At 50.4% G+C, this 26793-nt stretch overlaps 1 protein-coding gene across 9 annotated transcripts in view; it reads left to right on the top strand.

Moving 5' to 3' along the window:
• Window positions 1-25031, top strand: part of Slc43a2 (solute carrier family 43 member 2) — a 41492-nt gene extending 16461 nt beyond the window's left edge. For 8 of the 9 annotated variants that reach the window (XM_041664533.1, XM_041664530.1, XM_041664531.1 and 5 more), the window contains 10 exons: window positions 11775-11867; window positions 13930-14063; window positions 14147-14349; window positions 14739-14885; window positions 17484-17495; window positions 18036-18174; window positions 19356-19485; window positions 21831-21904; window positions 23085-23208; window positions 23571-25031. In XM_041664533.1, the coding sequence (XP_041520467.1) occupies window positions 11775-11867; window positions 13930-14063; window positions 14147-14349; window positions 14739-14885; window positions 17484-17495; window positions 18036-18174; window positions 19356-19485; window positions 21831-21904; window positions 23085-23208; window positions 23571-23732 (1218 nt within the window). In that variant the 3' untranslated portion in view covers window positions 23733-25031. The remainder of the gene's footprint in view (window positions 1-11774; window positions 11868-13929; window positions 14064-14146; window positions 14350-14738; window positions 14886-17483; window positions 17496-18035; window positions 18175-19355; window positions 19486-21830; window positions 21905-23084; window positions 23209-23570) is intronic. The other variant, XM_041664534.1, reaches the window with a different exon arrangement.
• Window positions 25032-26793: the final 1762 nt, after the last annotated feature.

Below are 26793 nucleotides of genomic sequence, written 5' to 3'. Positions count from 1 at the left end.
GCTTTCTTTTTCATTACTGTCTCTTTAGTTAGCATACAGAATAATAGATTCATGATGACATTTTCACACCAAGCTACCTTCCTGCTTGTTTATGTTACCTCTCCCTGTTTCTGCCACTAAAGAAAGCCTGCAGGTAAGAGCTCTTCCCGAGGTCCTGAGTTCAATTCCCAGCAACCACACGGTGGCTCACAGCCACTGCTGCCCTCTTCTGGCCTGCAGGCATACATGCAGACAGAACACTGTACATAATAAATAAATTTTTTTAAAAAAAGAAAGCCTTTAAAATGAAGTTGGAAGCTGTTGTCCAAGGTACTTTTAAGAAAAAGGAATGAACCCATAAGTATTCTTTTGACTTTTCTTATTTTGTTGTTGTTATAAGTAAAATTTTTTTTAATTACTCAGCATTTTGGAAATTTAAATTGTAGACTGCAAAATTCTCCATGTCTTAGCTTCATCAGCCTTAGAATTTATTCTTCAGTTTTGTCTGTGCGTCAGTGTTATTCTTCTTAGCTTTCTCGGTTTTCTGTATCTACAGAGTTCATCTTCCAGCTCCCTGCCCGTACCTAGAGCTCTGCATTCTTCCTTTAGACTCCAGTGGTTGTCCTTGCTGTTGTCCGGGTCCATGCTACCCTGTAGTAGAAACGAACTCTAATTCACTTCAGCTAGGTTCCCACGCAGGGATGCTCAAGTTGGTTTCCAGTCCTTCCCTTTGTGAACACTGTTGAAATGAACATTCTGTATGTGTATTTCTGTAAAATAAATTCCAGGAAGTGGAATCTCTAAGCTCCAGGATTAGCATGTTTTAACTTTCAATATAAGCTTTTTTTTTTTTTTTTGAGATAAAGTTTCTCTGTAGCTTTGGTGCCTGTCCCGAAACTAGCTCTTGTAAACCAGGCTGGCCTCGAACTCACAGAGATCACCTGCCTCTGCCTCCCAAGTGCTGGGATTAAAGATGTGCACCACCACTGCTTGGCTATATCATTCTTTTATTTTATTTTTATTTTATTTTTTTATTTCTTTTGGTTTTTCGAGACAGGGTTTCTCTGTGGCTTTGGAGCCTGTCCTGGAACTAGCTCTGTAGACCAGGCTGGTCTTGAACTCACAGAGATCCACCTGCCTCTTCCTCCCGAGTGCTGGGATTAAAGGCGTGCGCCACCACCGCCTGGCCATCATTCATTTTTTATGTTTTCTTTTTTACATTTATTTGATTTGATTTGTTGTGTATGTTTGTAGACACGTACACATGAAGCCATGTGAAGGTCCGAGGACTTTCTGAGTTGGTTCTCTCCTCGACCATGTAGGTTCTGGGGAAGGAGTTTCCTTGGTCTCAAATGCCTTTATACACTGTGCCAGGATCTTGCTGGTCCCCTTTCATCTTTTACTTACTTATTTCGTTTTGTTTCTGTAAGCTCTCCCTGTGTAGCCGTGGCTGGTCTGGAACTTGCTGTGTACACCAGGCTGGCCCACACTCCCAGAGCCTGTTCCTGCTTCCTGTGTGCTAGGGTTAAAGAGGTGCCTCTTTCATCTTTTGAACACAGTGAAAAATGATACATCATAATTAAAGTTTTTTTCTTTAATTAAAATGAGACAAAGCGCCAGTGGTGCACACCTTTAATCTCAGCACTCGGGAGGCAGAAGCAGGCAGCTGGATCTCTGTGAGTTCAAGGCCTGGTCTAGGAGAGCTAGTTTTGGGACAGGCACCAAAGCTACAGAGAAACCTTGTCAAAAAAAACCCAAACAAACCAAAAACAGGGTTTTTAGATTTCTATATGGTCCGTGATAGGCTCCAGAAAAAAACTATGTGCTTAGCCCCCAAGCAAACAGTGTACATGAGTGTACATGTTCTACTCAGGGTCATGGCTTGCACAGTGTTGCTTGCTTTCATCATCAGTGTGTGTGTGTGTGTGTGTGTGTGTGTAGTAACTCCTGGCTCTCCCACCCACTTCACCACTTCAGGTGCCTGGCCAGGCTACATGTGAGTGGGTCCTGTGTAAAGCATTAGGTAGGAGGGATCCGTCCTTTTAAGGGAGGTCTGGGGCTTGTCCTCTGACTTCTTTATCTAGAGGGCAGGGGTCAGTGAGCTGCTATCCCAGGCCTAATGCAAACCTCTGCCTGTTTTTATAAACAAGATTTTGCTTGAAACACATCATTTGGGTTTGCTCACGTGATGCCTGTGGATGCTCTCATGACACAGAGGCTGTCAGGCTATCAAGACAGAGACCATATGGCCCACAAAGACAGAAATATTTACCGTCTGGCCCTTTATGGAAAGCATTTGCCAGCCTTCAGTCTAGAGTCTCTGAGAAGCTACACTGTCCTCCACCTGAGGGCAGAGGGTCAATACCCCCTAGAGGCCCCCCCCCCCAGTATCTCTGGTTGCTCAGGATAGCTCTCCACCCCTTCCCCCAGGCTGGAGGGCTCCCCTTGGACATCCCCTTGTCCCATGAGGCTTCCCACGGGACCTGATCTCTCATGGGAATAAACACTGAGAGAAATAGGAAGCGGCCGTGGAGGACAGACTGAAGTTGTTAGGCAATGTTCCTGGCTTTCTGCTGAGCAGAGCTGAATCTGCTTGTGACACAGCCCAGGCCTTTTAAAAAGCAGAACTGTCAGGCCCAGCTCCCAGAGACACCGCACTGGCCGCACAATGGCGCTTTCTGTTTGTGTCTCCCATCCGTGTTTTCATTTGGGGGACAAAGGAGTCTTCGAGGTTGTCTTTAGAACTCCCTAAATCAAATCTACGAGGACTTTTAAACACAGAATGGCTCCTTGATAACCTGGAATGTGGGGGAATGTGTTGTCAGGGAAACCCTCATGGGGGGACTTTCTCAGGCCCAAGGGGCTTTGTATGACCTGGGCTGTGGGCTGTACACCCATCGGTGGAGAAGGGGCCCCAAGTTGGCAAAATGCCTTTTCCTCACAGACCAGGAGGAGGTGGCCCATAGCTTGTACCCCACCCTCCACCCTCACAGAGCTTTGGGAGTTCATACTCTGTCCTCCACAGTGTGGTCTTTTCCGCTAGTGAGGAGGTTCAGATGCTAGCCCATAGTCAGGGCTGGTTCTCTCAGGTCTCTTGAAGCATGAGGCATGGGCATCCCTGAGGGAGGTACACGCCTGTTCACTGGTGTAAGCACACACCCCATGGTGTGGAGCCTTGGCCTCCTCGGACATCTGGTCAGCACACTCTAGTCTGTTTGCTTAATGTCTCTAGTTTGTACAACCCTTTAACTCGCTCCATCAGCTGAAGCACAAACACCGGCCGGCGGCTGAGGTGGCGTCTTTGGGCCGCCACCCTACAATCCGGGGCCTGGGTTGCTTAGAGATGGGAGCAGATGCAGCCAAAACTGTGACCATATCTTTTCCACTTCATTACCCTGACCCTTGTCAGTGTGGGCGGGATGGGGAGTTCTGGTCCGAAACCCTCACAGGAAAGTGGTTACAAAATGTTCAGGGGAAAAAAAAAATCTCTGTGGACTTTACTCATTTTATTCATTGCATTTGGCTTTAAACTCAAGGAAGAAATGATCCCAGGGGAATTAGATTGGAGTTTGAAGAGATTAGAGTACTCAGCCGGCTCTTTAAAGACCCGAGGGAGGGGTGGAAGTCAGTGGCCCTTGGGAGTGGATGGGCATCTGGCAGCTTTTCTGCTCAGCCCCATTCTGCAGCCAGCCAGGGTTTCATTTGCTTCTCTACCTGGAGAGCCCAGGTGCCAGGCAGGTAAAACTCTCCGAGTACCACAGCCCACATAACCTTTTCCTATTCCATCCATACCTTGGGACGCCGAAGCAGTCAGCTGATGGCCATTGGCCCGGGAAAAATGGGCCATCAGAGGGGTTCTACCTCATGAATTTGCTCCACGTGTGCTGGGGTTGACAGGAGGTAGTGGGGGTGTCGGTAGGGTTCTGGGCCTGACAGGTGGAACGGGAGGCGGCTGGGAGAAGGCAGTTTTCCCTCCCCGCCCCTGCACCAGTGAAGCGGAAAGGTGACCACAAGGACCTTCCCAGCGAAGTGTGCTGAGGGGTGCCTGCCGGTTTCGGTGAGGGAACAGCCCAGCTTTGCCGAGTCCACTTGTCCAGACTAGCTCCTGGGTAGATAGTCTGGACAAGATAGGCTGGATCCTGGCCTATCTAGGCTTTACTGAACCCAGGGTGTGTATACCAGCCCCCTGGGGATGACAGTCATCTCTGAAAAGGGCCACAGGCCTAGAAATGTTAACCCCTACCTACTGCTGGGCTCTGACTTCATCAGAGTTAGGGTGTAGCCCCAGGGCGAGTGGATTCAGGAGGCCTTGGATATGAAAAAGGGGTGTCACTCACCCCACGGCCTCCCCTGGGGGTTCTTGTGAAAAAAAGGCATATGGTTTTGGTCATCTTAGGGTCCCTAAGAAAGATGGTCCAAAGTGCTTTTGGCCGTGGCCTCTGGGGATTCTTGTCCAGTGGCCTGAACACCAGGGGAGGGGCTGCCTGCAGCTGCTGTTTTCTCCCCGCTGGGAATGTGACACAGCTGGGCCTGTTTATGGTACAGCTGAGGGACTGAGAGAGCGTGAGTCATCAGGCTGAGGCCCGGGAGCCCAGGCATGGAGGACAGGTTTTCCTGGCAGAACAGAGGCAGCAAAGTGGCTGGGAAGAAAGCAAGAGCTGGGAGAGGGCCTTGAACTGCCCTACCTGTGAGTGTGCCCGAGAGCCAGGCAGCAGCCTCTGCAGTGTTTCCCTTGCCCCGCAGCATGGCTCCAGCTGCCTGTTTGGCAGCAGAGTGGGTCTTTCCCTCCAGCAGGCCCTCGCGGCCCCGCTAAGGCAGTCGGCTTCACACTTGCTACTTCAGCGCCATTGCCCGGCACCACTGTGTCCAGCAAGACTGGGCCAAAGCTGGAGGAGAGACCAGACCAGTAAGACAGGGGACCCAGACCTGGAAGAAACAGGACGAGTCCATCTACAAACACATCCCTGGGTATGGGCCTGGACCCCAGGGGTCAGCTGAGAGCAGAGGTTGGTGGAGCTAAGAGGAGCATCTGGAAGGATGTAGGAGTCCCCAGTGAGCTGGCATCAGACAGGAGCCTGGGAGGGAGAGAGATGACGTGAAGAGAAATGGCTTGAGAGACAAACGGAAGTTACCATACCAGGCCTTGATCTGACTGCACTTTTGGATTCTGTTTGACCTTGAGGGAGTCCTTTGATTCTTAAGTGATTTGTTCTAAGATAAGGTCCCGTGTAACTCAGGCTGGCAAGGGTTACTGAGTCTCTGATCCTTCTGTCTCCACCTCCTGAGGGCTGATTACAGGTGTACGCCCCCGTGCCCAGTGTAGACGCTAAAAGTTTTGTATTCAGTGAGTGAGCATGACAAGGAGCGTTTAGACAGTTGCTTTTAGGGCTTTAAAGACGCTGTAGAAAGCAGGTGCTAAAATTAGTTGCTGTTAGTATACATACTATTTAATGGGAAGGAAATCTGAGCAAGCTGCCCCTGAGCCAGACAGTGAGGGAAATCTCTGGCAGGCCGGACTGCTTTGGGAAGAGAAGGACCCAGACCGAGGGAGAAAACACAATCACTGTTTACCACTTAGGTACAAAGTAACTAATACCACAGGGAAACCCTCGCTCTCTGGGCCCTTCCCTCCTGTGAGCGCTCTGACTACCGTCAGATGTTTATGCTTTAGGTTTGATTAGCCAGCCAAGGTCAGCCTCGCTGTCCTTATACCAAGCAGTTTCATCCAGTACAAGCCCTAGGTAGTCCGGAAGCCTAAACACACTTGGACTTTGGACTATATCGCTCTCTGCCTTTCCCCAAGTTTTTTTTTTTTTTAATATTTATTTATTTATTATGTGTATAGCATTCCTTCTATGTGTGCCCACAAGCTAGAAGGGGGCGACAAGTCTCATTATAGATGGTGGTGAGTCACCATGTGGTTGCTGGGAATTGAACTCAGGACATCTGGAAGAGCAGTCAGTGCTCTTAACCACTGAGCCATCTCTCCAGCCCTCCCCAAGTTTTTGAAACAGAGGAAAACCCATTTAATCCTGACCAGCCAGGTGCAACTTATTCTCCTGTCTTCACATCCTCAGTGCTAGGACTATAGAGGCCTGCCATCATACCCAGCTCGATCATCTATTTAAAATACGTCTTTTTGTTCATTTTTTGTTTAAAAAGCTATGAAAAACTTATATATTAAGAGGAAATTAGATTACAAAAAATAATTCCAATATTGGGCATACTGACTGACTTATTTATTTTTATTAATTTTTAGTTAGTATACAAAATAATAGGTTTCATTAGGACATGCTCATATGCCTTGCTGATATTTGTCCCCTACTCCTTTCTTCCAGCCCTTCTTCCTCACAAAAACACGTTTTCAGTGCTACAGATTAAACCTTGGACCTCACCCATGCTAGGCAAGCCCTCTCCCCCTGAACTGACCATCTCAGACCATGACTGGCCTTACTCTATAAAAGAATCTTTGTAGAAGGGCATAATCAGGTTTTTTTTCATTTATACCTCCATCTGGATTATTTTGAATCAACTACTATTAATTTAATCCATATATGCAGTTAAGTGTGTATTTTAAGTGAGGTACTGAGGATTGGATGTGGGGCTCCAGCACATACAGACCCAGTACTGCCCCCCACCCCCAAAAGCAATTGTCTGAACTCTTTTCATGAATAAACGTAAAAGGACCTAAGGTCTAAAACCAAAGCCTTTAAAACAAGAATGTTGGTGGAGTGGCTAGGTTGAAGGTACGTGCCCTGCTGGCGGGGTGTCAATTGGCGCATCTCTTCGGGGAAAGCCGTTTGTCAGCATATCGTAAATCCCTAGAAAGTGTGCATTCCGTTCTCTTCAGGGATTTGCCTGGAGATAGAAGCCACCTGCTCCTGCACTTACCTTCATCCTCAGGTTCGTCGTTGAGCTGAGTGTGGTAGCTCATGCTTACAATCGAGCTCCTTTGAAGGCTGAGGCCAAAAGATCGTGAGTTCAAGGCCATCACAGCTAATATTTTAATTGAAGATCCTGTTTTTAAAGGCAAATTAGCCAGGCCTAGCAGTGTAGGACCTGTAATCCTAGTGTCTTGGGAGGTTGAGGTTGGAAGATTGTTAAGTTAAAGGTCTGCCTGGGCTGCAGAATGAGTTCAAGGCCAGCCTGGAAGAACTGAAAGTGAAAGGAAGGCGGGAGATGTAGTTCAGTGATGGGGCACTTGCCTAACACACACACCTTGCGTTATAGTCTCAGTACTGCCCCCATCCCAAATAAAATTTTGACTGAAACCTTTTAATGAATAAATGTAAAAGCACCTATGGTCTAAAACCAGAGACATGGATTCCTAAATTATAGATGGTTCTGATCAGGAAACACGCGCAGTCGTTTCAGATTGTGTCAGAAAGGAACAGCAAATAGCTTTAGAAAACATTTATATCCCTGGTTGTCTAGTGGTAAAAAAAAAAAGAAAGAAAATATTTATAATAATGTATCAGGTTAGAAGGAAAAGTTGGCAACCCTTGCCCATAATCCTAGTTCTTAGGGAGGCAGAGGCAGGAAACCATGTTTGCAGCCCCTAATAGCAAGTTTGAAGCTAATCTGGGCTACAGGAGACCCTTCTCGAAAATAAAACAAAACAAAAAAAAGCATGTAGGGGCTGGAGAGATGGCTCAGCAGTTAAGAGCGCTGGCTGCTCCTCTAGAGGACCAACCTGGGTTTGATTTCCAGCACTCTCATGGCAGCTCACAACCATCTGTAACTCCAGTTTCAGGGAATCCAACACCTTCTTCTGGCCTCCTTGGGTACCTGCATGCAAATGGTGCATAGATATACATGCTGGCAAAACACCCATGCGCACAGAATAAAACAAAATATTAACCAAAAAAGGAAGTAAAGAAGCCAAGTGGTAGTGGCACATGCTTTTAATCAGCACACTGAAGGCAGAGGCAGGCAGATCTCTCTGAGTTCAAGGCCAGCCTGGTCTGCAAAGTGAGTTCCAGGACAGCCAGGGCTGCTAGAGAAAGTTGTATACACCTGTAATTCCAACTATTTGAAAGACTAAGGCAGAAAAATAACTTATGCCCAGTAGTTCAAGACCAGCATTGGCAACATAGTGCAACTACTTCTAAAAAAAAAAAAAAAAAAAGAAAAGGAAAAGAAAAAAGTTTATGAAACGGAGCCGGGTGGTGGTGGCGCACGCCTTTAATCCCAGCACTTGGGAGGCAGAGGCAGGCGGATCTCTGTGAGTTCGAGGCCAGCCTGCTCTACAAGAGCTAGTTCCAGGACAGGCACCAAAGCTACAGAGAAACCCTGTCTCGAAAAACCAAAAAAAAAAAAAAAGTTTATGAAACAGTATGTTGGGCTGGTGAAATGGCTTAGGGGGTGAAGATGCTTGCTGCCAAGCCTGATGTCCCTAGAAACCAGACGGTGGAAGGAAAGACCCAACTCCCACAAGTTGTCTTTTTGTTCCAAATGTTTAACAATAGACATGCATTTCTTTTTTTTCTTTTCTTTTTTCTTTTCTTTCTTTCTTTTTGTTGTTTGTTTGTTTTTTGAGACAGGGTTTCTCTGTCACTTTGGAGCCTGTCCTGGAACTAGCTCTTGTAGACTAGTCTGAACTCGAACTCACAGAGATCCTCCTGCCTCTGCCTCCTGAGTGCTGGGATTAAAGGCGTACGCTGTCACTGCCCAGCTACATTTCTTTTCTAATTAGGAAAAATATTTATAATTTAAAATACAAGATATAGATGTTGTCGGGAAGCTATCTAACATACTTTACCCGAGGCTCTGTACTACCCTAAGAATGACATACTAGCCAAAATAATACGATTTTCTTGCTTTGGTAACACTGTTCCAGGTTGGAGGCTGGGTGTGGTGGCCCATGCCAGTAATGCCAGGACTTTGGGAGACAGGGTAGCAAGACCGAAGATCATGGGAGACCTTGTCTCAAAAGAACAAATCAGAACAGGAATGCTCCAGACAGGTGGGCAGGAGGGATAGTTCAGAGGCTGCTATTGATCCTGCGCAGGGCAAACAGTTGAACTGCCCTTCTGTCCCTGTCCTGAGTCTAGCATAAGGAGATCAAGGCTGGGTGGGACACTCATCTCAAGCCCTTATTATGTTGGCCTCTGTCTTGGGTGACGGTTAAGGCGCTTGGGTAAAGAAAGACAAAAGAAAAGGGCCAGCCACCTTGTGGTCTGCTTTTGGGGGTGTTCCCTAGCTCTCCCGAGGAGGTTCTGCCCAGGACTGCTTGTGATGCAGGGAATTTTCCCTAAGGGCTGCATAGCTGTGTGTTTGCCTGAGTTCATGCTCAGAGCTTCCCAGCCTGATCGTGCCTGGAGGAGGACTGGCGCTTGGCCTCCAGCTGCCCTGCTGATCCCTCTGATCTCTTCCTTCTCCACTTGTCCAGACTGGACTAGAATCCCCTGTGGGTGTGTTTCCCTCTTGCTACATAGGCAGGTGTCATCTTTTGAGTCCCTTCTCCATGGCTCCATGGATGTCTTTCCAACAAGTACGCTTTGCTGCCTTAACACACGCATTTGGGAACCGCGTGCGTTCTCGAAGTGCGGCATTCTTTCTGGGCAGCTGTGCGGCGACCACAGTTACCTTTCCCGCTCACCTGGGTGTGTTTGTGCATACTTGGCCATGTCACATTTCCTTTGTCTCCTATGCCCCTCACTTGTCCCCTTCTCACTCTTCCCAGAAAATCTAGAATGGTAAGAAAAATCTTTTGGTATGCTAAGAATTTGGAAGGAAACTTGAGTGGTCACCCTGGCCTTGTACCATAAAACTTACAGATTTGTTAGTGTTCCTTTTCGGTCCTTTTCCTTACCAATATTCTGAAAGCATTTCTGATGTATAATGTGCATACCATTCATGTCACGTAGCGTGTGCACATTGAGTTTTAGTGATTTCACAGAGGTGTGTAAACATCACCTCCTCTTACGACAACACCCAGCCTCTTTGTTCTTTCGAGGCTGGATCTTGCTAGGTAGTCCTAACTGGTCTGAAATTAACTATGCCAAACAGGCTGCCCTCACACTTGTAGTGATCCACCTGCCTCTGCCTATCTTGGAGCATAGACATTTTCAATTTTTTTTGATAATATTCATTACTTTTTATTTAATTGTTAGGAAAACCAGACAGAAATAATGAGAGACAAGCGTAGCATCCCAGCTACCCCCATTTTAGTAGCAAGGAATGGGCTTGCAGTGGCCCTTCGTCTTGATAGGGTCTTTCTGTGAGCCTCAGCTGGCCCAGAACTTTGAGATGCTCTTTCCTTAACCATCTGAGTGCTGGGATTCTGGGTGTGGGCCTCTGTGCTCGTCACACTGATAAAATAATCCCAGGCAATGAGGAAAGGCCCACACACCAGGGCTGCATTGAGTGAGCTAGGTGGACATAACTCAAGAGAACGTCCCGAGCACCAATGGCACTGTTTCATGTCATGGTACAGGCTCCTGAGAGGGGAGAGCAGCTGTGGGGAGGGTATGCTTTGTCCAGTGTGTTGGATCCCATCCATGGCTGTGTTGTGGTAACTTTAATTTTTTTTAATTCATTTAATTCTGTAGAGGCAGAGAATCACTCTTGGAGCTGAGAAGATGACTTGGGTATTGATTCTCTGGTGCCTTGTGGATCCTGGGATCAAACTCAGACTGTCAGACTTGATGGGTGGCAAACACCTTTACTCCCTGCACTGTATCTCAGTGCCCAATATGTTGTACCTTTTTTCCCCCAGATATTTTATTTTATGTGTATGGCGTGTTGTCTGTCTGTACATATGTATGTGTACACGTGTGCGGTACACCGAGGTCAGAAGAAGGCATTGGAGTTATGGATGACTGTGAGCCACCCTGTCAGTGCCGGGAATCAAACCCAAGTCCTCTGTAAGAGCAAGTGCTCTTAACTGCTGAGCCACGGCTCTAGGCCTTGGCGTAGTGTCTTATCAGGCTTGGGAGTCATGGGGTTTGGCCTTGAAATCATTTCAGATGGGCCTGCTCTTGCTCTGCGCCCATGCTCAAAGTGCTCATGGCAAAAACAAACCTGAGTCTTCCTAATCTTAGCTTTCTGGAGGTACCTGCCAGGTGACTCCCAGTTGGAGAGAATCCTCTACTTACACTAAAAAACTCAGGCAGGAACTGGGGAGCCACCTGTCTTGTTAGGATTGTGATTGGCGTCTTCAAGAAACATACTTTCAAAACCGAAAGCAGCTTTTGCTGACATCTGGTCCTTTCTGGGACTCTGATATTTTTATTTATGAAATGACACTCATTTCCCCAAATAGAGTCCTATTTTTAACGGGCTTCTTCCCTTTGAGGGGTGCTTAAGGCTCACAGCTTTGCTCTCTGATATCTCCTTCAAATATGGTAACTATGGTAAGGTAACTATGGTAAGGTCTGTGTCGTTGAGCGTGGTGGGGGAGTGTGCAGACAGTTAATGCCGTGTCTTTTCTTCTTCCTTACCTCTGCCCCTTCTCCGTCTCTGTCCGGGAAGGGAAAACTTGCAATTAGTGGCAATTGCCTAGTCTGCTATGCTGTGAATTCCACAGAGGGAGAGCAGATGAGACGTGAGGCCTGGCCATTGCTAGCTGCTCTCTTCCCTCCTCCCTCAGGCCAGTCCGACTCAACCCAGAGCAGTGATTGCAGACTAACACAAAGTCATAAGCTTACTCAAAACGAGACCTTCCTGCCATTCTTGTAAGCTCAATTGCGTAGCTCTCTGGTATGAATTTTGCAGATGACAGTGTTGTCACAATGTCAAAGACGAGACACACCTTTGACCTAAGCGTTTCTTTCCTCTATCCATCCCCTCAGCTGCCCAATATGTTCGGTGACCTTCGATCTACGTTTATTGCCTTGATGATCGGATCCTACGCTTCCTCAGCAGTTACTTTCCCAGGAATCAAGGTGAGGGTGTGGCCAGTCAGTACCCCCACCCCAACTCATGCTTTATCCCCCCCCCCCCAAGCCACTGCAGCCTCTCTGAAGAGAAATAATTATGGGCGTTAGGGATGGCCCCTCAACTGCCCCTCCCACCTGGGCAGGATGCACCTGGCAACACAGGAGCAAGAAAAGAAAACCGCTGGGCCTTCAGGGGGAGGGCTTGAGTGTGTACTGTGGCGTGTGACCACAGGCTGCCTGGGGAAGGGAAGGTAGGGTGAGTGAGCTGGCCACTGGTCCTGGGAGTCTCCAGCCTGTTGATGTTGGGCCCACGCTCCCCATTAGCCAGAGTCTGCTGGCCGCCAAGTTGCTTCAGCTGTTTCCCTCCCAGGCATGATTGTGAGCCGGTGGAAGTCATGTGGGATCGGGAGAAGCCCAGGCTCACAATCTCCTAGGCTCAGGTCCCTCCCCTCTTGTGTTGCTCTGTCAGGGTGTCACCAGGGGCTTTGCCCTCCCAAAGCACTGGCATCAAGGCGAAGCTAACTTTAGGAGTATGGGGTGAGATGAGAGGGAGCCACGGGTGTCGGCTGGGAAGCTGGGAATCCATGTGGTGGGTGGTAGGAATTGGCCAGCCATCCTGTGAACTTTCTCCTGCTCCTGGATGGTAGAGGAAGCAGAAGTTCCTCGTCTTCTGTATATACGTACATGCTGGGCTCCATCCTAGGGAGCTGGGCAGCTACAGGCTAGGACACTGAGGGGACCCTCACATTGGATCTGGGGAGAGTTGAGGATAATCAAGACAGGCCTGGGGACCCAGACCTATAGTCATAACTACTAAGGAAGCTGAGGCAGTACAGGATGGCAAGTTGGGCTACAAGGATGGCCTACTTAGGCTACAGAGCAAGTTCAAGGGCAACCTGGGCGAGGAAGTCAGGACTTGTCTCACAGGTTTTTGTTTGTTTATTTTTTGTTTTGTGGGTGTTTGCTTGTTTGAGACAGGGTTTCTTTGTGTAGCCTTGGTGCCTGTCCTGGAAATAACTGTGTAGTCCAAGATGGCCTTGAACTCACAGAGGTCTGCCTGTCTGTGCCTCCCCGGGCTGGGATTAAAAAAAAAGGCAGGTGCCACCACTGCACCGCTTGTCTCACAGTTTTTCCAGGGCCAGAGTTAGCTTATTGGTGGATACTTGGTCAGCACACAGGAGGCCCTAAGTTCACTTCCTAGTTAAAAAAAAAAAAAAAATGATGACAGTCAATGCTAAAATGCACAGCAATCTGTCCTCCGTCAACATCACCACTTACGAATAGTGTCAAGGCCTGTCCCACGGAGAAGCTAAAAGGGGCTGTGTCGGGCTGTCTCCTGAGTATCTTGGAGCACCTGCTGTGTGTGTTCTTAAAGGCGAGAGAAACATCAGTGGATGAGGCTGCCAGACCCCTTGTTCTTGGGGAACTGGACTGATAGTCGATGAGCCCAGCAGCAGAAAGGCTAGGGTGCTTGAGGAAGCAGGGGATCAAGTGTTCAAGACTCCATAGTGAGTTTGAGGCCAGCCAAGGCTACACAAGAACCTGTCTCAAAACAAAGAAGAAAAACCCTCAGGAGGAGAACATTCTCAGCCAGCTCTGTTCACTGTGACCGTATGAGACAGGCATGGCAGCGATAAAGTGGTCACCTCTTAAGATGGTGACATTTTTAGCCAGTGTTGTTAAACAGAAAAAACCCTGTCTGGGAAAAAAAAAATGATGGTGGCATTTAACCAGGCAGTGGTAGCTTATACCTTTAATCCCAGCACTCGGGAGAGGATCTCTGTGAGTCTAAGGCCATCCTGGCCTACAGAGTAGGTTCCAGGACAGTCAGGGCAACACAGAGACACCAGGTCTCCAAAAGTCAAAGCCAAAAAAAAAAAAAAAAAAAAGTGACATTTGGTTCAAATTGGATTCCAGGGACAGAAAGGTTGGGATTAGCAGAATACAGGGTTTCTAAGCAGTGCAGCTCACAGGGTCATTCGTGCCTTATCGTACAGCCCAGACAATGGCAGCTCCCAGCTGTCCCTGTCCCAACTGGCTTCCCACTGATACCTCTGTCCCCTGACAGCTCATCTACGATGCTGGTGCCTCCTTTATTGTCATCCTGGTGGTTTGGGCTGGCTGCTCTGGCCTGGTCTTCTTCAACTGTTTCTTCAACTGGCCCCTAGAGCCCTTCCCAGGACCAGAGGACATGGACTACTCGTAAGTCGGCCCGCTTTCTGTCCTACCTTCCTGCCAGCCAGGGTCCCAGCAGCACCAGCAAACTCCCTTCCTGTGGCCTCTAGGGTGAAGATTAAGTTCAGCTGGCTGGGCTTTGACCACAAGATCACAGGGAAGCAGTTCTACAAGCAGGTGACCACAGTGGGGCGCCGCCTGAGCGTGGGCAGCTCCATGAGGAGCGCCAAGGAGCAAGCTGCGCTGCAGGAGGGTCACAAGCTGTGCCTGTCCACTGTCGACCTGGAGGTGAAGTGCCAGCCTGAGGCTGCAGGTATCCAGCACCTGACTCCGTGCTCCAGGTTGGCCCAAGAGATCCGTGGGGGCATCCTCATTTACACCGCTGGATAAGCCCAGGGCCCGCTTGGTTGGGAATCACTGGCTGTGGATCTGTGGGTAACCCCTCACCAAATTCCTGTTCTGTCTCACAAGGGGCAGAGGCACCACCTGTCCTGTTTTACACACACACACACACACACACACACACACACACACACACACACCCCAGAGCTCAGGGAATCATCAACACCATGAGCCTCGCCATGGGCTTGGCCACCCTCATCTCCCACACAGTCAGCACGTTGGTCCTTCTTCCCTTCCCCAGGCCCTGGATGCTGGGTGGGCCGTGTTTCCTGGCCTGAGCCCCATGCCTTTTTCCCACAGCTGCCCCCTCGTTCATGCACAGTGTGTTCAGCCCCATCCTGCTGCTCAGCCTGGTCACCATGTGTGTTACACAGCTGCGGCTCATCTTCTACATGGGAGCCATGAACAGCATCCTTGAGTTCTTAGTCAGCGGTGACCAGAAGACAGGTAAGTGTTGTCCAGGCCTTGATGCGCATCCTCAGGGTAGGGAGATGCTGTCGTTCTCACCAACCAAGTGAAGCCCCAGCAGCCCCAGCAGCAGGAGGTATTCTGTTGCGCTAGCTCAGCTCAGTCGGGCTGGGAAATCGCAGAGTCTGAGGCCCCGCCTGCTTGTCAGGGCTGTCTTCTTGCAGCCAGCCTGACTGTTCTTTCATGTCCCCATCAGGGTTTCCCCAGCTAAGGAGGGAGAGAACTGAAAAAGCTCCCTGTTTAGGGTGTGGGGTGTCTGTTTCCAGTGCCAGTGGGGAGGGCTTGGGGCTGTGTCTGTACTGAAAACACTGCCCAGAGAAGACAGCAGCCTGCCCCACCCAGTCACATCCCCGATCTGAAAGGACTGGCTTGGCACGTGAACAACCCAGGGGCTGAGGGAAGGACCTTTGTCCTGGCAGAGGACTCTGGGTCAGTGGGGGCCCATTCTAGGATCAGTGTCCCGCCCTGGGAACCAGGGAAAACAGAGGCTTCCCAGGAAGGAGTAGTCCAGTTGAGGCTTGTTCACTCTGGAAGCAGAGCCGATAACCCACAGGAAGGCCCCGGCAGGTCTTCAGCTGACGAGGGGCTTTGCTTCACAGAGAAAGTCAGTACTTCCCCAGGGCCTGGATGACTCAGCCTCAGTCATCCTGAGCAAGCAGGACAAACACAATCGGCAAATCCTCCGTGCTGGTATTCTCACCAGCCTGCCACTTTCTTTTGTTGGCTAACTTGTTTTTACCAAGGGAAAGATAACGCATGCCTTGCAAGGAGCCAAATACCAGTTTTCCACAGGGACAGGAAGGCCTGCTTTTGCAGAGGGAAAAGCTCCAGGCACCTCCTGGATCCTCAGGAGGGAGAGAAAAGGGAAAGACACTGGATATAATGAGCAAAAAAAAATCATGATGGGGCACAGTAATGGCCTCAGGGTCCTTATGGGAGAAAAAGACTTTCGGCTTTGCTTAGTCCAGTGGTAATTTCCTAACTTTATACCTTTGGTACCTGTTTTGTTTCGTTTTAAGATACGGGGTCTTGAATTGAAGCGTGGCTCCCTTGACAGTGCTTTCTTAGTGTGAAGCCCATGGTTCGCCCAGTACCACATAAACCAGTGTGGTGGTAAACACCTGTAATCAGCACTCCAAAGGTAGCAGCAGTAAGATCAGATGTTCAAAGTCATCTGAGGTTACAGAGCAAGTTGGAGGCCTGCCTAGGTTAACCAGCGTGTATCTGGGTGGGTCTTGCTTGCTGCTTCACCTAGGCTCTCCAGCCGCCCTCCAACTTCAGGCTCCTGTAGCTATAACTACCACTCCGTGGGCCATCCTATGTGGTAAAACACTTGTTTTTCTGAGATGTGGTAGCCTAGGCTGGCATGGAACTTGCTTGGTAGACCAGGTTGGCCTCACTGTAGGGGATTCTCCTGTCTCAGCCAAGCACGGGGACTGTCATCACATCAGCTTACCTTCTGGTATTTCTCTTAGGCCTTTGGGTGGGACCAGCCGAGCAGGTGCAGACGCTGGCTGTCACGTGGCCCTCTGAGCACAGCTTTGAGGAGTTGGTCCTCTCCGTCCTCCGTGGGAGATGGCTCGGTGTGAGGCTTGCATGGCAAGCACCTTAGCTGTTAAGACATCTCACTGGCCCTAATTTTCTTCCTTTCCATTCTGCTGGACATGATGGCACAGCCCTTTAATCCCAGCATTCAAGAGCAGAGGCAGGTAGATATCTGAGTTCAAAGTCAGCTTGAGAGCCCGAAGTACACAGTGAGTTCCAGACCAGCCAGATCTAGCTGTGAGATCTTGACTTCAAAACAAAAAAAAAAAAGTCCCAGGACCCGGGAGGCAGAGGCAGGTGGATCACTGCCTTCTAGGACAGCCAAGGATACTCGGGCAAACCATGTCTAGAAAAACAAACACAAAGATGGACGTCCTGATTCACTACCATAATCTCAGGTACTGGGCAGGCAAGGCAGGAAGACTGATTTTGAGGTTGGTTTGGCTGTACAGTGAGACCTTACCAAAAAGAAAAAAGAACAAAAGGCCAGCTTCAGGAAATAGAGGGACTCGGGAGAGGAGGTCTGAGCATAGTAGACCGGAGCTTTGTTTCCCCAGTCTCTGGCACCAACCACATCCACAGGCCTGGCTCTGCTCAGAAGGGCGGCCTTGGGGTCAGGGAGCCAGTGAGGGAGAAGCCTGGCTGTCTAGGGAGAACGCTGGTGTCAGATGACCGTGACTGGCACAGCTCCTTTGACCTTTCCTTCTGAGTGCAGCGGGAGGTGGCAGCGACAGAACAGCATTCCCACAGGGCCACATGGTCAGACTCCAACTCTGCCAGGGCCTTCAGCACACCACTTCCCCGTCGTGGTGCCTGGCTAGGGCCACAGGCTGACTCACCAGCTGCCAGGAGGATGTCAGCTGGGCCTGGCTCCCTCACACCCAGCTCTGGAGCTGGAGTGGGCAAGGCCTTCATCTGCTGCTCTGGGGTCTCCTGGGAAGTGGAGTGTGTGGTGGGCCCGCCTCCTGTCTTTTTGTACTTCTACCTCTGACCTCTTCTTTCTGCTTTTCCACCTTTGCTCTCTCGATGAAGTGATGGCAACTGGTAAGCAGGGGGTTGTCAGGGGACCTTGCGACACTTCTCTCAGCTACTTTCTGTTCAGAGACTTCTCGCCTCAAATTTCAAACATCCTGATCTTGACTAAACGGGTGGGGTGGGGTGGAACATTTAGCGGTCAACTATTTTTTTGTCCCCCACTCCCTACAATTTTAAGTCTCTGTGAAGATGGGAAGCCCTGACGTCAGAGTCCCCGTGAATGGTGCCTTCCTGGTATATTCTGGGGACAGAAAGGATGATCAGTCACATATAAAGCCCGGTCATGGGCATTAGTGATTTTGTGGTTTCCAAGTCAGAGTGACTTCCCGAAAGCTTGGTGTTGGGGAGGAATTTGTCATTGTGACATGCTGGGTTTCATTAGTTGTTACAGGGGAAACAGTAGAGGTTTGGAGCAGAAAAGTTGGCCATTGTTCTAGCTTCAATTTCAGAAGTTACAGTCTGTAGGTTCCCTTCAACCCACACTGACCAGGGGCTCCAAGGCAGACCTCAAAGCCTGGAGCGCCCATGACATGCCATCTTTCTTCCCAGTTGCCCTCTATACGTCCATCTTTGGCGCACTCCAGCTGCTTTGCCTGCTGACAGCCCCTGTCATTGGCTACATCATGGACTGGAAGCTAAAGGAGTGTGAAGATACTTCTGAGGAGCCCGAGGAGAAAGACACCACTCAGTATGTAGGCCACAGCCCACTCTCGGCCCCTAGAGAAGGGCAGCGGGGCCATATTGCATGTTAGGAGGGGCAAGCCCAGGGCCCATTGTTCCCACCGTATGGAAATTCCCTGATGGGATGAAATGGGAGCCACTGAGGCAGATGAGAGCAGAGGGAAACCCAGGACCCCAGGTTTGGCATGAGCCACTGGCACGAACCGCACAAGGGGACTACTATTTTAAAGCCACTTGCTGCTGGGGTTCATTGCTCCTACTTGAATTGTAAGCTACTCCAACCAAGTATGCTAATGATGTGCGGATTCTGAAGATTCAGCAAGGCTTGGGAGCCCTGCTTTATGGAAGGGCTGGGCTCTAAGATCAGAGGATGAGTTAAAGGCTGTCTTCTACACTCCCATCACGTGATAGGCTGTTATTTATTGTATCAGGCCCAATGCCAAGCACTGAACACACAGTGCCTCACTTCAGCTTCAGTACCATGATGCAACGTGTGTTAGTGTTGTACCCATTTTAGAGATGAGGGGACCAGGAATAAGTGTCCACATCTTCTTACAGAGGTGGTTAATTAGGAAGTGGTGGGCCTGGGAACTGCTGCCCTCCTTTGCGCATTTGCCATCCGTTCTTGGGATTATCCTTGGGGTTTCGGTGTGGGTGGCGTGGCTGGAATCAGTAATAGTTAATCCACAAGGAAATAATTACAGAGGCTCTCTGTTATCTAGGTTAGGCCCCAGAGCCAGAGGGCTATTTGCCATCCTGGTTCCATCTGCTGTGTATTTGCTTCCCCTCACCCCATCCTGCCCCCCAAGGGGAAACCAACTCACTCCCTTATTTGGCTTATTATCTGGCTTATTACCAGCTTCCTGCATGATACAGGTGCAGTGAGCCTCTGCTGCACCCTTGCTGGGGCACACTCTACTCCTCCCCCTCCCCGCCATCAGCTGAGCTCCCTACGCAGGGCCACGGGGTGACGCTCTTCTCGCTCTTCTCGGGCTGTGAGAGCCTCCGCGTGAATCAGCCTCTGCTCAACTGAGAGCGTCCCTACTCCTGACCTAAGATGAGGCTGAGGTGTGGAACTTGCATTAGCCCACATCCTGGGATCCCCGAGACCTGACCTTCTGGGGAGGGTCCGCCTTTCTCCAGGGAACCTCACCCCCACCCCAAGTCCTGTGTGCTCTTTCTCCACAGAGGTGAAAAGAAGCAGAAACGAGACAGGCAGGTCCAGAAAATCACTAACGCCATGCGGGCCTTCGCCTTTACAAACGTGCTGCTGGTGGGCTTTGGGGTGACCTGCCTCATTCCTAGTTTGCCTCTACAGGTAGGTCTGGGTTTGGCACACAGACGGGGGATATTTAGAGGCTAAAATATGCACGTGACTTAATTAATTCAGTTTGGCCAGCTGTTAGTGTTTGCTGGCGGTACTCCCCGGGGGATGACTGAAGAGGAGGGACTCCTCTCCAAGAAGGCACACCTGTCCTTAGGCACCTTATGTGCCATGCCATGGGCACCACCGTCGTCGGTTTTGTATTTTCTCAGACACTTGAAATTTGATGTCTAAAGAGGTTTGGCCAATGCCGAGGGGGTGGCACGCGCTTGTAATCCCAGCCCTCTTAGTGGCAGACACAACAATGTCCACGTGACTGTTATCCTAGAGAGAGTGACTGAGCCTGGCTGGTCATAAGGTTTCAAAGATTTACTTCCTTTGTACAAGGTTTCTTTTGTCTTTTGAGACATTGTCTTTCTGTGTAGCCTAGGCTGGCCTCAGACTCGATTCTCGTGCCTTCACCCTTCCAGTGCTGGGATCATAAGAACACATCACCACTTTTTGCCTTGCACAAGAAGTCTGAGTGTTCTGAAGCCTGACTTGCTAGCATTTGTAAGCCAAGTAGACTTTGCACCTACCTGGTCCCACCCTTTGGTCTGTGAAGACGTTCTAGGAGTCCATTTGGGCCCAGGTCCCACGTTTACAAGGTGGGGGGATGCACCTGATTGCTTCCCAGTGGGTGTAGCCCAAGTGCAGATATGCCTCATGCCAACTCTGGGAGGAAATGAAGAGGCTCTTTGTTTGCAAGGTGCCAGGTGTTGTTGAGCTACGTTGAGCACACAGGTGAGCACACCCACAGGTGCTGCCACACATACATGCTGGCACTGGGTGTGCAGACCAGAGTAAGCCGTGGGAGACTTGCACCAGTTCCGGGGGGAGGGGTAGAGTCTGGCAGACCCCTGTCGCGACCATCTTGTCCAGTTGAGGGACAATGCTCAGTTGCAGACAGTCATCTGCCTTTTGTTTCACTTGGTTCTCCTGGAAGGCCAGCTGTGAAAAGGCAGCAATGCATGTGAAGGAAGAGACGGGGCTGTGTAAATTCACAGCCGCATAACCTTTCAAGCCTGCCAGGAGCAGTCCTGACCCTCCACCGCCCACAGTCCTGGGAGCAGGGCCTCACTGCTAATGCAGGATGGCAGGGATGTATATGAAGGAAACAAAGGAGCGGACACGGGGCTTTATGGCGGCGGGCTAGTGTCTCTCAGGGGTCATTGACTAACAAGGCCTTCTCGGAGATAGCTAGCAGGAAAGAGGCCTTTCAAAACCTGTTGATAGGGGCTGGAGAGATGGCTCAGAGGTTAAGAACACTGACTGTTCTTCCAAAGGTCCTGAATTCAATTCCCAGCAACTTTATGATGGTTCACACCCATGTGTAACGAGATCTGGTGCCCAGAACAGTGTATACATAATAAATAAATAAATCTTTAAAAAAAAAAACCCACAAACCTGTGATAGAGATTTGCAAGGCAGATAAAGACAGCCATTAGGGCCAGTAGGGCCTGGATCACCAGGCAGGGAGACCTCTGGGAAAATTCTCACGTAAATGTAGATTCTTGAGTTGCAGAGAGTTGTGAGCCTCTGCATGGGTGCTGGGAATTGAACCAGGTCCTCTGGAAGAGCAGGCAGTGTTCTCGACGACTAAATCATCTCTCTAATCCCAATGTAATTTTTAAAATTACAAAAATGAGGATCTGAAGAGATGGTTCCCTGGTTAAGAGCACTGGGTGTGCTTGTGCAAGGACCTGGGTTTGGTTCACAACTGTCTGTGACTCCAGTTTCAAGGGATCTGGTACCTTCTTCTGGACTCTGGCACCAGGTACACACATAGTGTGTGCACGTATATGCAGGCTAAACACTGATACACATAAAAAAATTAAGTATACATGCATACATATATACACATATACATGTATATTTGATTTTATTTATATAGGGAGGGGCAGGCCTGTGATTACCAGGCTGTGAGTGTTAATTTTTTTTTTAAATATTACAAAAAAGTGTTATCAAAGGCCAGGCATAGTGATGAATGACTTTAATCCAGCATTGTGGAGGCAGTGGCAAGCATATTTTTGTTAGTTCGAGGCCAGCCTGGTCTATATGGAGAGTCCTAAGACAGCCAGGGATATACAATGAGACCTTGTTTTCAAAACAAAACAAAACCAGGAAGAAAAAAAGAAAGAAAAGAGAAAAGAAAAAAAAGCACTCTGCTCTAGAGAGCTGGTAGCAGCCAACCCAGATGGCCCTGGTTCCTGTGCCTGAGTCCCCAGGAGCCAGAGGGAAGGACAGAGGGTCCCTAGGGGTCTCCTGCTCATGCTCTTCTCCCTCCTTCCCTCCCTCAGATCTTCTCCTTCGTCCTGCACACAATTGTGCGAGGATTCATCCACTCTGCAGTAGGGGGCCTATATGCTGCTGTGTAAGTCCTGGAACCTCTGGGTGGTGTGGTGGTCCTGACCCAAGGGAACTGCTGCTGCCATGGAGACCCTGAAACTGGCCTGTCCTCCCCTTCTGGCATGTTTCACCTTGTATCAGGGGACAAGTACTAGGGTTTCTGCTGTCCGTGTCAGTAAAGACCACCATACCTACTGACAGTAGGTGAGTCAGTAGGCAGCAGTTGGGTGCCCACAAGCCATGGCATTTAATACGAAGTCAGTCTCTCAGCTGGGGTCAGGGCCTCAGGGCCCCAGGGCTGGCTGTTCAGCTGAGTGCTGGCACTGTCCCTGGCTGCCCACTGGGGCAGGGTTGGGTTCTGGCTGCCTGAAGCTAAATACTGAAGCGTAAATAGTCCTCAGTAGGGGCAGCGACATGGATAACTGGTCTCAGAAGAACTGGGCTGGCCTCACCCAGGGCCTGAAGGACCTATTTGCTGGCCACAATCTCCTTGAACCCTGCCTACAGTGACACCTACATCTTTTCCAAGAAGCTAGATAGCTGTTCCTCCTTCTTCTGCCCAGGGCTTGGCCCACGAATTGAAACCCTAGTTCTATCATCCACCGTCTGTGACCATGCATGCAGCTTGTTCTTGCCCAGGGCTCCCTCGTATCTCGGGGACAACGGAGCCTAATGTTCCCCAATATTAAGCCGAGGACTCCTTCCCTCTTTGAGTAGCATCTTACCGGGGTTATTCCAGGTCTGCCTGTCCCCCGCCTTGTCTGCCCCCCCCCCCAGGCTTGGAGGAAGTTGTGGCTGCCCTGGCAGGGTGTGAGGGAGTCAGGCAAGAGTGGTGATGCTGAGTTTCCGTTATTGCGCAATGTTCTTGGAGGGGGGTACAGCAGAGCCAGGCTCAGCCTCCAACCTGCTTCCCGGGATCGGTTCCCAAGCCGCAAACTCTGCTGGCACCACGCTTTCCACTCTGCTCAGCCCTACACCCCCTGGCTGAGGGCACATCTGAGGATGGGGTATGGGAGAGGTGGGAGAGGCTTTCTTTGGAGTCTGAAGTTCAGGGCCCTGCGCCCAACTATCCTGAGGCTGGTCTTGCCTCTTCTCACAGGCACCAATGGTGCAGCCCCAGTTACCAGCATACCTGAGCCAAGCCAATGAGGGATTTGGGGAGCCTGTGAAGGCGCCATCTGTGACAGGTCTCGTTGCCCCAACAGGTACCCCTCCACGCAGTTTGGTAGCCTCACGGGACTGCAGTCTCTAGTCAGCGCGCTCTTCGCCCTCCTGCAGCAGCCGTTGTTTCTGGCCATGATGGGTCCTCTTGGAGGAGATCCTCTGTGGGTAAGGAGTCGGGGTGTCTCCCCTTCTGCTCCTGGGAAAGTGGGGCCCTAGGACAAGCGGCAGTGTGGGAACGTTGGACAGGCAGGAGGAGAAAAATGGCCTCTCTGGACCTGATTCTGGGGTGCATCCCTGGCTTTCCCCCCAAAGACCAGCATACTAATCCAGATATTGTGAGTTGTCCCAACCCCAGCCCAATCCCCGAAGGCTGCTGAGTGGCCCGTGGAGGACTGGGGGATTTAGATGCTGGAATGTGGGTTGACAGCCCTGGAACCTCTCCAAGCCTTCCTCACCTGTGCGTGTTGGAAGGCGCTGCCCTGTGGTGAATACAGCTCCTTACCCCAGCCCACTCCCCACTCTCCCAGGTGAACGTGGGTCTACTTGCCGTGAGCATGCTAGGCTTCTGCCTGCCCCTTTACCTGATTTGCTACCGGCGCCAGCTGGAGAGGCAGCTTCAACAGAAGCGGGAAGACAGCAAGCTGTTCCTTAAGGTCAATGGCTCAAACAACCGGGAAGCTTTCGTGTAGTGCTCATCACCTCAGCTGTGGTCGACTGCCTGTGCTTCAGTGATTGACCGCTGTCATCTCCCCGCCCCAGAGGATCCCATGCGCTCCCTGGATCCTGCCCTTCACCATGCCGGAGCCCCGTACTTCCTCACAAAGCCCTGGCCCTGCTGTGGAGAGCTGGTGTGGAAGGACAGGAGAGGGCCCAGACAAATGAACCTCCCACTGCCAGAAACTGGGCTGGCCTGGCCTAGCTGTCACCCCAGGAGCTCTGGGGTCTTGGATCTCCATGGGGCCTGTACCTGGAGCCAAGGAGAGCCCCCAGCAAGCAGGCTCTCCCTCACTGATATGGATTCTGCCTCTTGCCAAAGCAGAGGGGCCTGCCATCCTCTACCCACACTACCTGTCCCTGAGCTGCATGCCCACCAGCCACGCCTACCTGAGGACAAAGGCTTGCACTGTCTGCACTCCCCTGGCCTGGCCTTTTACCTCCCCTGACCAGTCTGTGGCTGCCTGAGGAAGGAAGGACCCGCTTCCTGTTGTTGGTGCTAACCCCTTTGTAATCCCAATGCTCCCCCACCTTCTACTGCCCCCCCCCCCCCAGTGGCTAGTCCCTGGCCTGTCTTTTCCTTGAAGGCCTATGGAGATGCCCCCCACCCCGCCCTGTCTCAGTCTGGGGAAGGGATGAAGGACCGAATAGTTAACAAAGCCTCAGGAATCCTGGGCAAGGCTTCTTCCTTATACTGGGGGAATACATTTCTACTGCCGCCCTTGTTCCAACCTGCAACCTGAAGGGAGCTAAGGGGACATCACAAGGGAAGGTCACCCTTCCACCCACACACAGCTGTTTTTCTGGGGTGGAAATAGGCGGTGACTGACAGACATGGAGAGCCAGGCCTAGCAAGTAACGGGGGTGTGTGTTTGTGTGTGTGTGTGTGTGTGTACATGTGCATATGTAGAGGGCACCCCCAGGGGCTGCTTTTATGAGAGTGGACCAGACCAGAAGCCAGTCAGGCCGGCAGCAGGCTCAAGATGGGAGAGTCAACCTTGCTTTATGATGGGGACCTTGTTTGTGGCCGTGTGGTCACAGTGCCCCCTGCTGGCAGACTCTTAACAGGGCACTGGAGCTGTTTGTGTGGGGAAAGCCTAGCTGGCCTGCCTGGCTCAATAACCCAATTACCTTGACAGCCCCTAGAGACCCTGTCTGAGACTTCTTGGGGTGCCAAGAAGGGTGAATTAGTTTTTTTTAAAGTCTATTGTTTTCTTTTAAGTTGCATCAAAATTCTTATGAAGCAATAAATCCATTTTCCTGTTGGTAACGGATGACCCTCCTCACGTATCAAGTGACTGCTATATGTGCCCGATTTAAGATTGAGAGGGGAAGGCAGGACAAGAGGGTCTGCCAGTGAGAATAATAAAGTCATCAGACAGTGGCACATGCTTTAATCCCAGCACTTGGAGAGCAGAAGCAGACAGTTTGAGGCCAGCCTGGTTTACGTGGAAAGGGGCTGCATGGTGAGACTTTACAGATATTCTGCTAGCGACAAACCCAGTTGCACCCGGGTGCTCTGTCCTGAGTGGTGTGTCCAGAGAGGGGCACGGGCAAAGAAAAGCCCTGATTACCCCATACTCCGGGCAAACAGGGCTGTGGAGAAGTGTGGGCTCTCCCCTCTGCTGTCAGTTCTAACAGGGCGGGCCAATCCAGCAGCCTTAGTCTCTACTGTTTCCTGTCAACTCATAACCCCAAGGGTTCTTATGTGGTAACTGCAGGAGAGCCATAGACTAAATTGCTTCAGGGTGGACTGAGGGCGGTCACAGATGAGACACCACCAGGCCAAGTCTGGGGCTCTGTAGCAAGAGTGGACTGAAGTTTTTGCTCCAGTCCATTCAAACATTAAAGTCATTACCCCCACAACAGTGAGCTGCTGGGAGCCCTTCTCTAGGTTCCCGTGGTTCGGTGGTAGAGCTCACTCTTCGTATGGACAAGACCTTAGGTTCTGTTTCTCAAAAGAACGGGATCAGCATTCTCCAGAAACACCTCCCAGAGCACTGCTTTGTGACACCTCACTGGTTGTCCTTTGGAAAGCGTCTAGTCAGAAGTTGAGTGTGCAGAGTTGGGGTGCCCACAGCATCTTCCCCATGTTCATGGACATTGCAGCTGTCTAAGAGGGGTGTAGCACCTGGTGGGGTGGCAAGTCTGTGAGTTGGAGGCCAGTCTGGCCCACATCATAAGTTCCAGGCTAGTCAGGACTACACAATGAGACCCTGTCTTTTTGTTTTGTTTTGTTTTTCGAGACAGGGTTTCATTGTAGTTTTGGAGCCTGTACTGGAACTAGCTCTTGTAGACCAGGCTGGCCTCGAACTCACAGCAATCCGCCTGTCTCTGCCTCCCAAGGGCTGGGATTAAAGGCGTGCACCACCACTGCCAGCGAGACACTGTCTTAAAAAAAAAAAAAAGTTGTTTGTTTATTTGTTTAAAAGAAAACCCACAGTGTTTACAAGGATGTGAGGAAAACTGTAAGTTTTATACATTGCTCTTGGAATGGTATGGCTATGGGAATGTGATACAGGCCTGTAATGCCAGGATCAGGAGGCAAAGCCTGAGCTGTAACCGTGCTTCACACACAAGGTGACATGCAGCTCAGTGGTGGATGACTAATCAATCATAGGAACCATGCCCTTCCTGCACGGCCACTCACAGAAGGTCCTGGAATGTTAGGATTGTAGGCTCCAGGGCAGGGTGAGGATGTAGCTCAATTGGTAGCATGTTTGCCTAGCTTACACAGAAGTCCTGGGCTTCATGCCCAGCCCCAAATAAAACTGGGCATGGTGGCACATGCCTCTTATTCCAGTGCTTGGGAGATGGTGACATCAGGATCAGGAGTTGAAGTCATCTTTGGTCACATAGTAAGTTCGAAGCCAGCCTGGGTTTCAGGAGATCCTATCTTCTAAAAAACAAAACAGCTGGGTGGTGGTGGTGCACGCCTTTAATCCCAGCACTCAGGAGGTAGAGGCAGGTGGATCTCTGAGTTTGAGACCAGCCTGGTCTACAAAGTGAGTTCCAGGACAGCCTGGTCTACAGAGT

Source organism: Microtus oregoni, unplaced genomic scaffold, assembly GCF_018167655.1.
Source record: "Microtus oregoni isolate MIOR12 unplaced genomic scaffold, Mior012 000015F_ref0000493, whole genome shotgun sequence".
Lineage (NCBI taxonomy): Eukaryota > Metazoa > Chordata > Mammalia > Rodentia > Cricetidae > Microtus > Microtus oregoni.
This window is presented reverse-complemented; position numbering and strand designations above follow the sequence as displayed.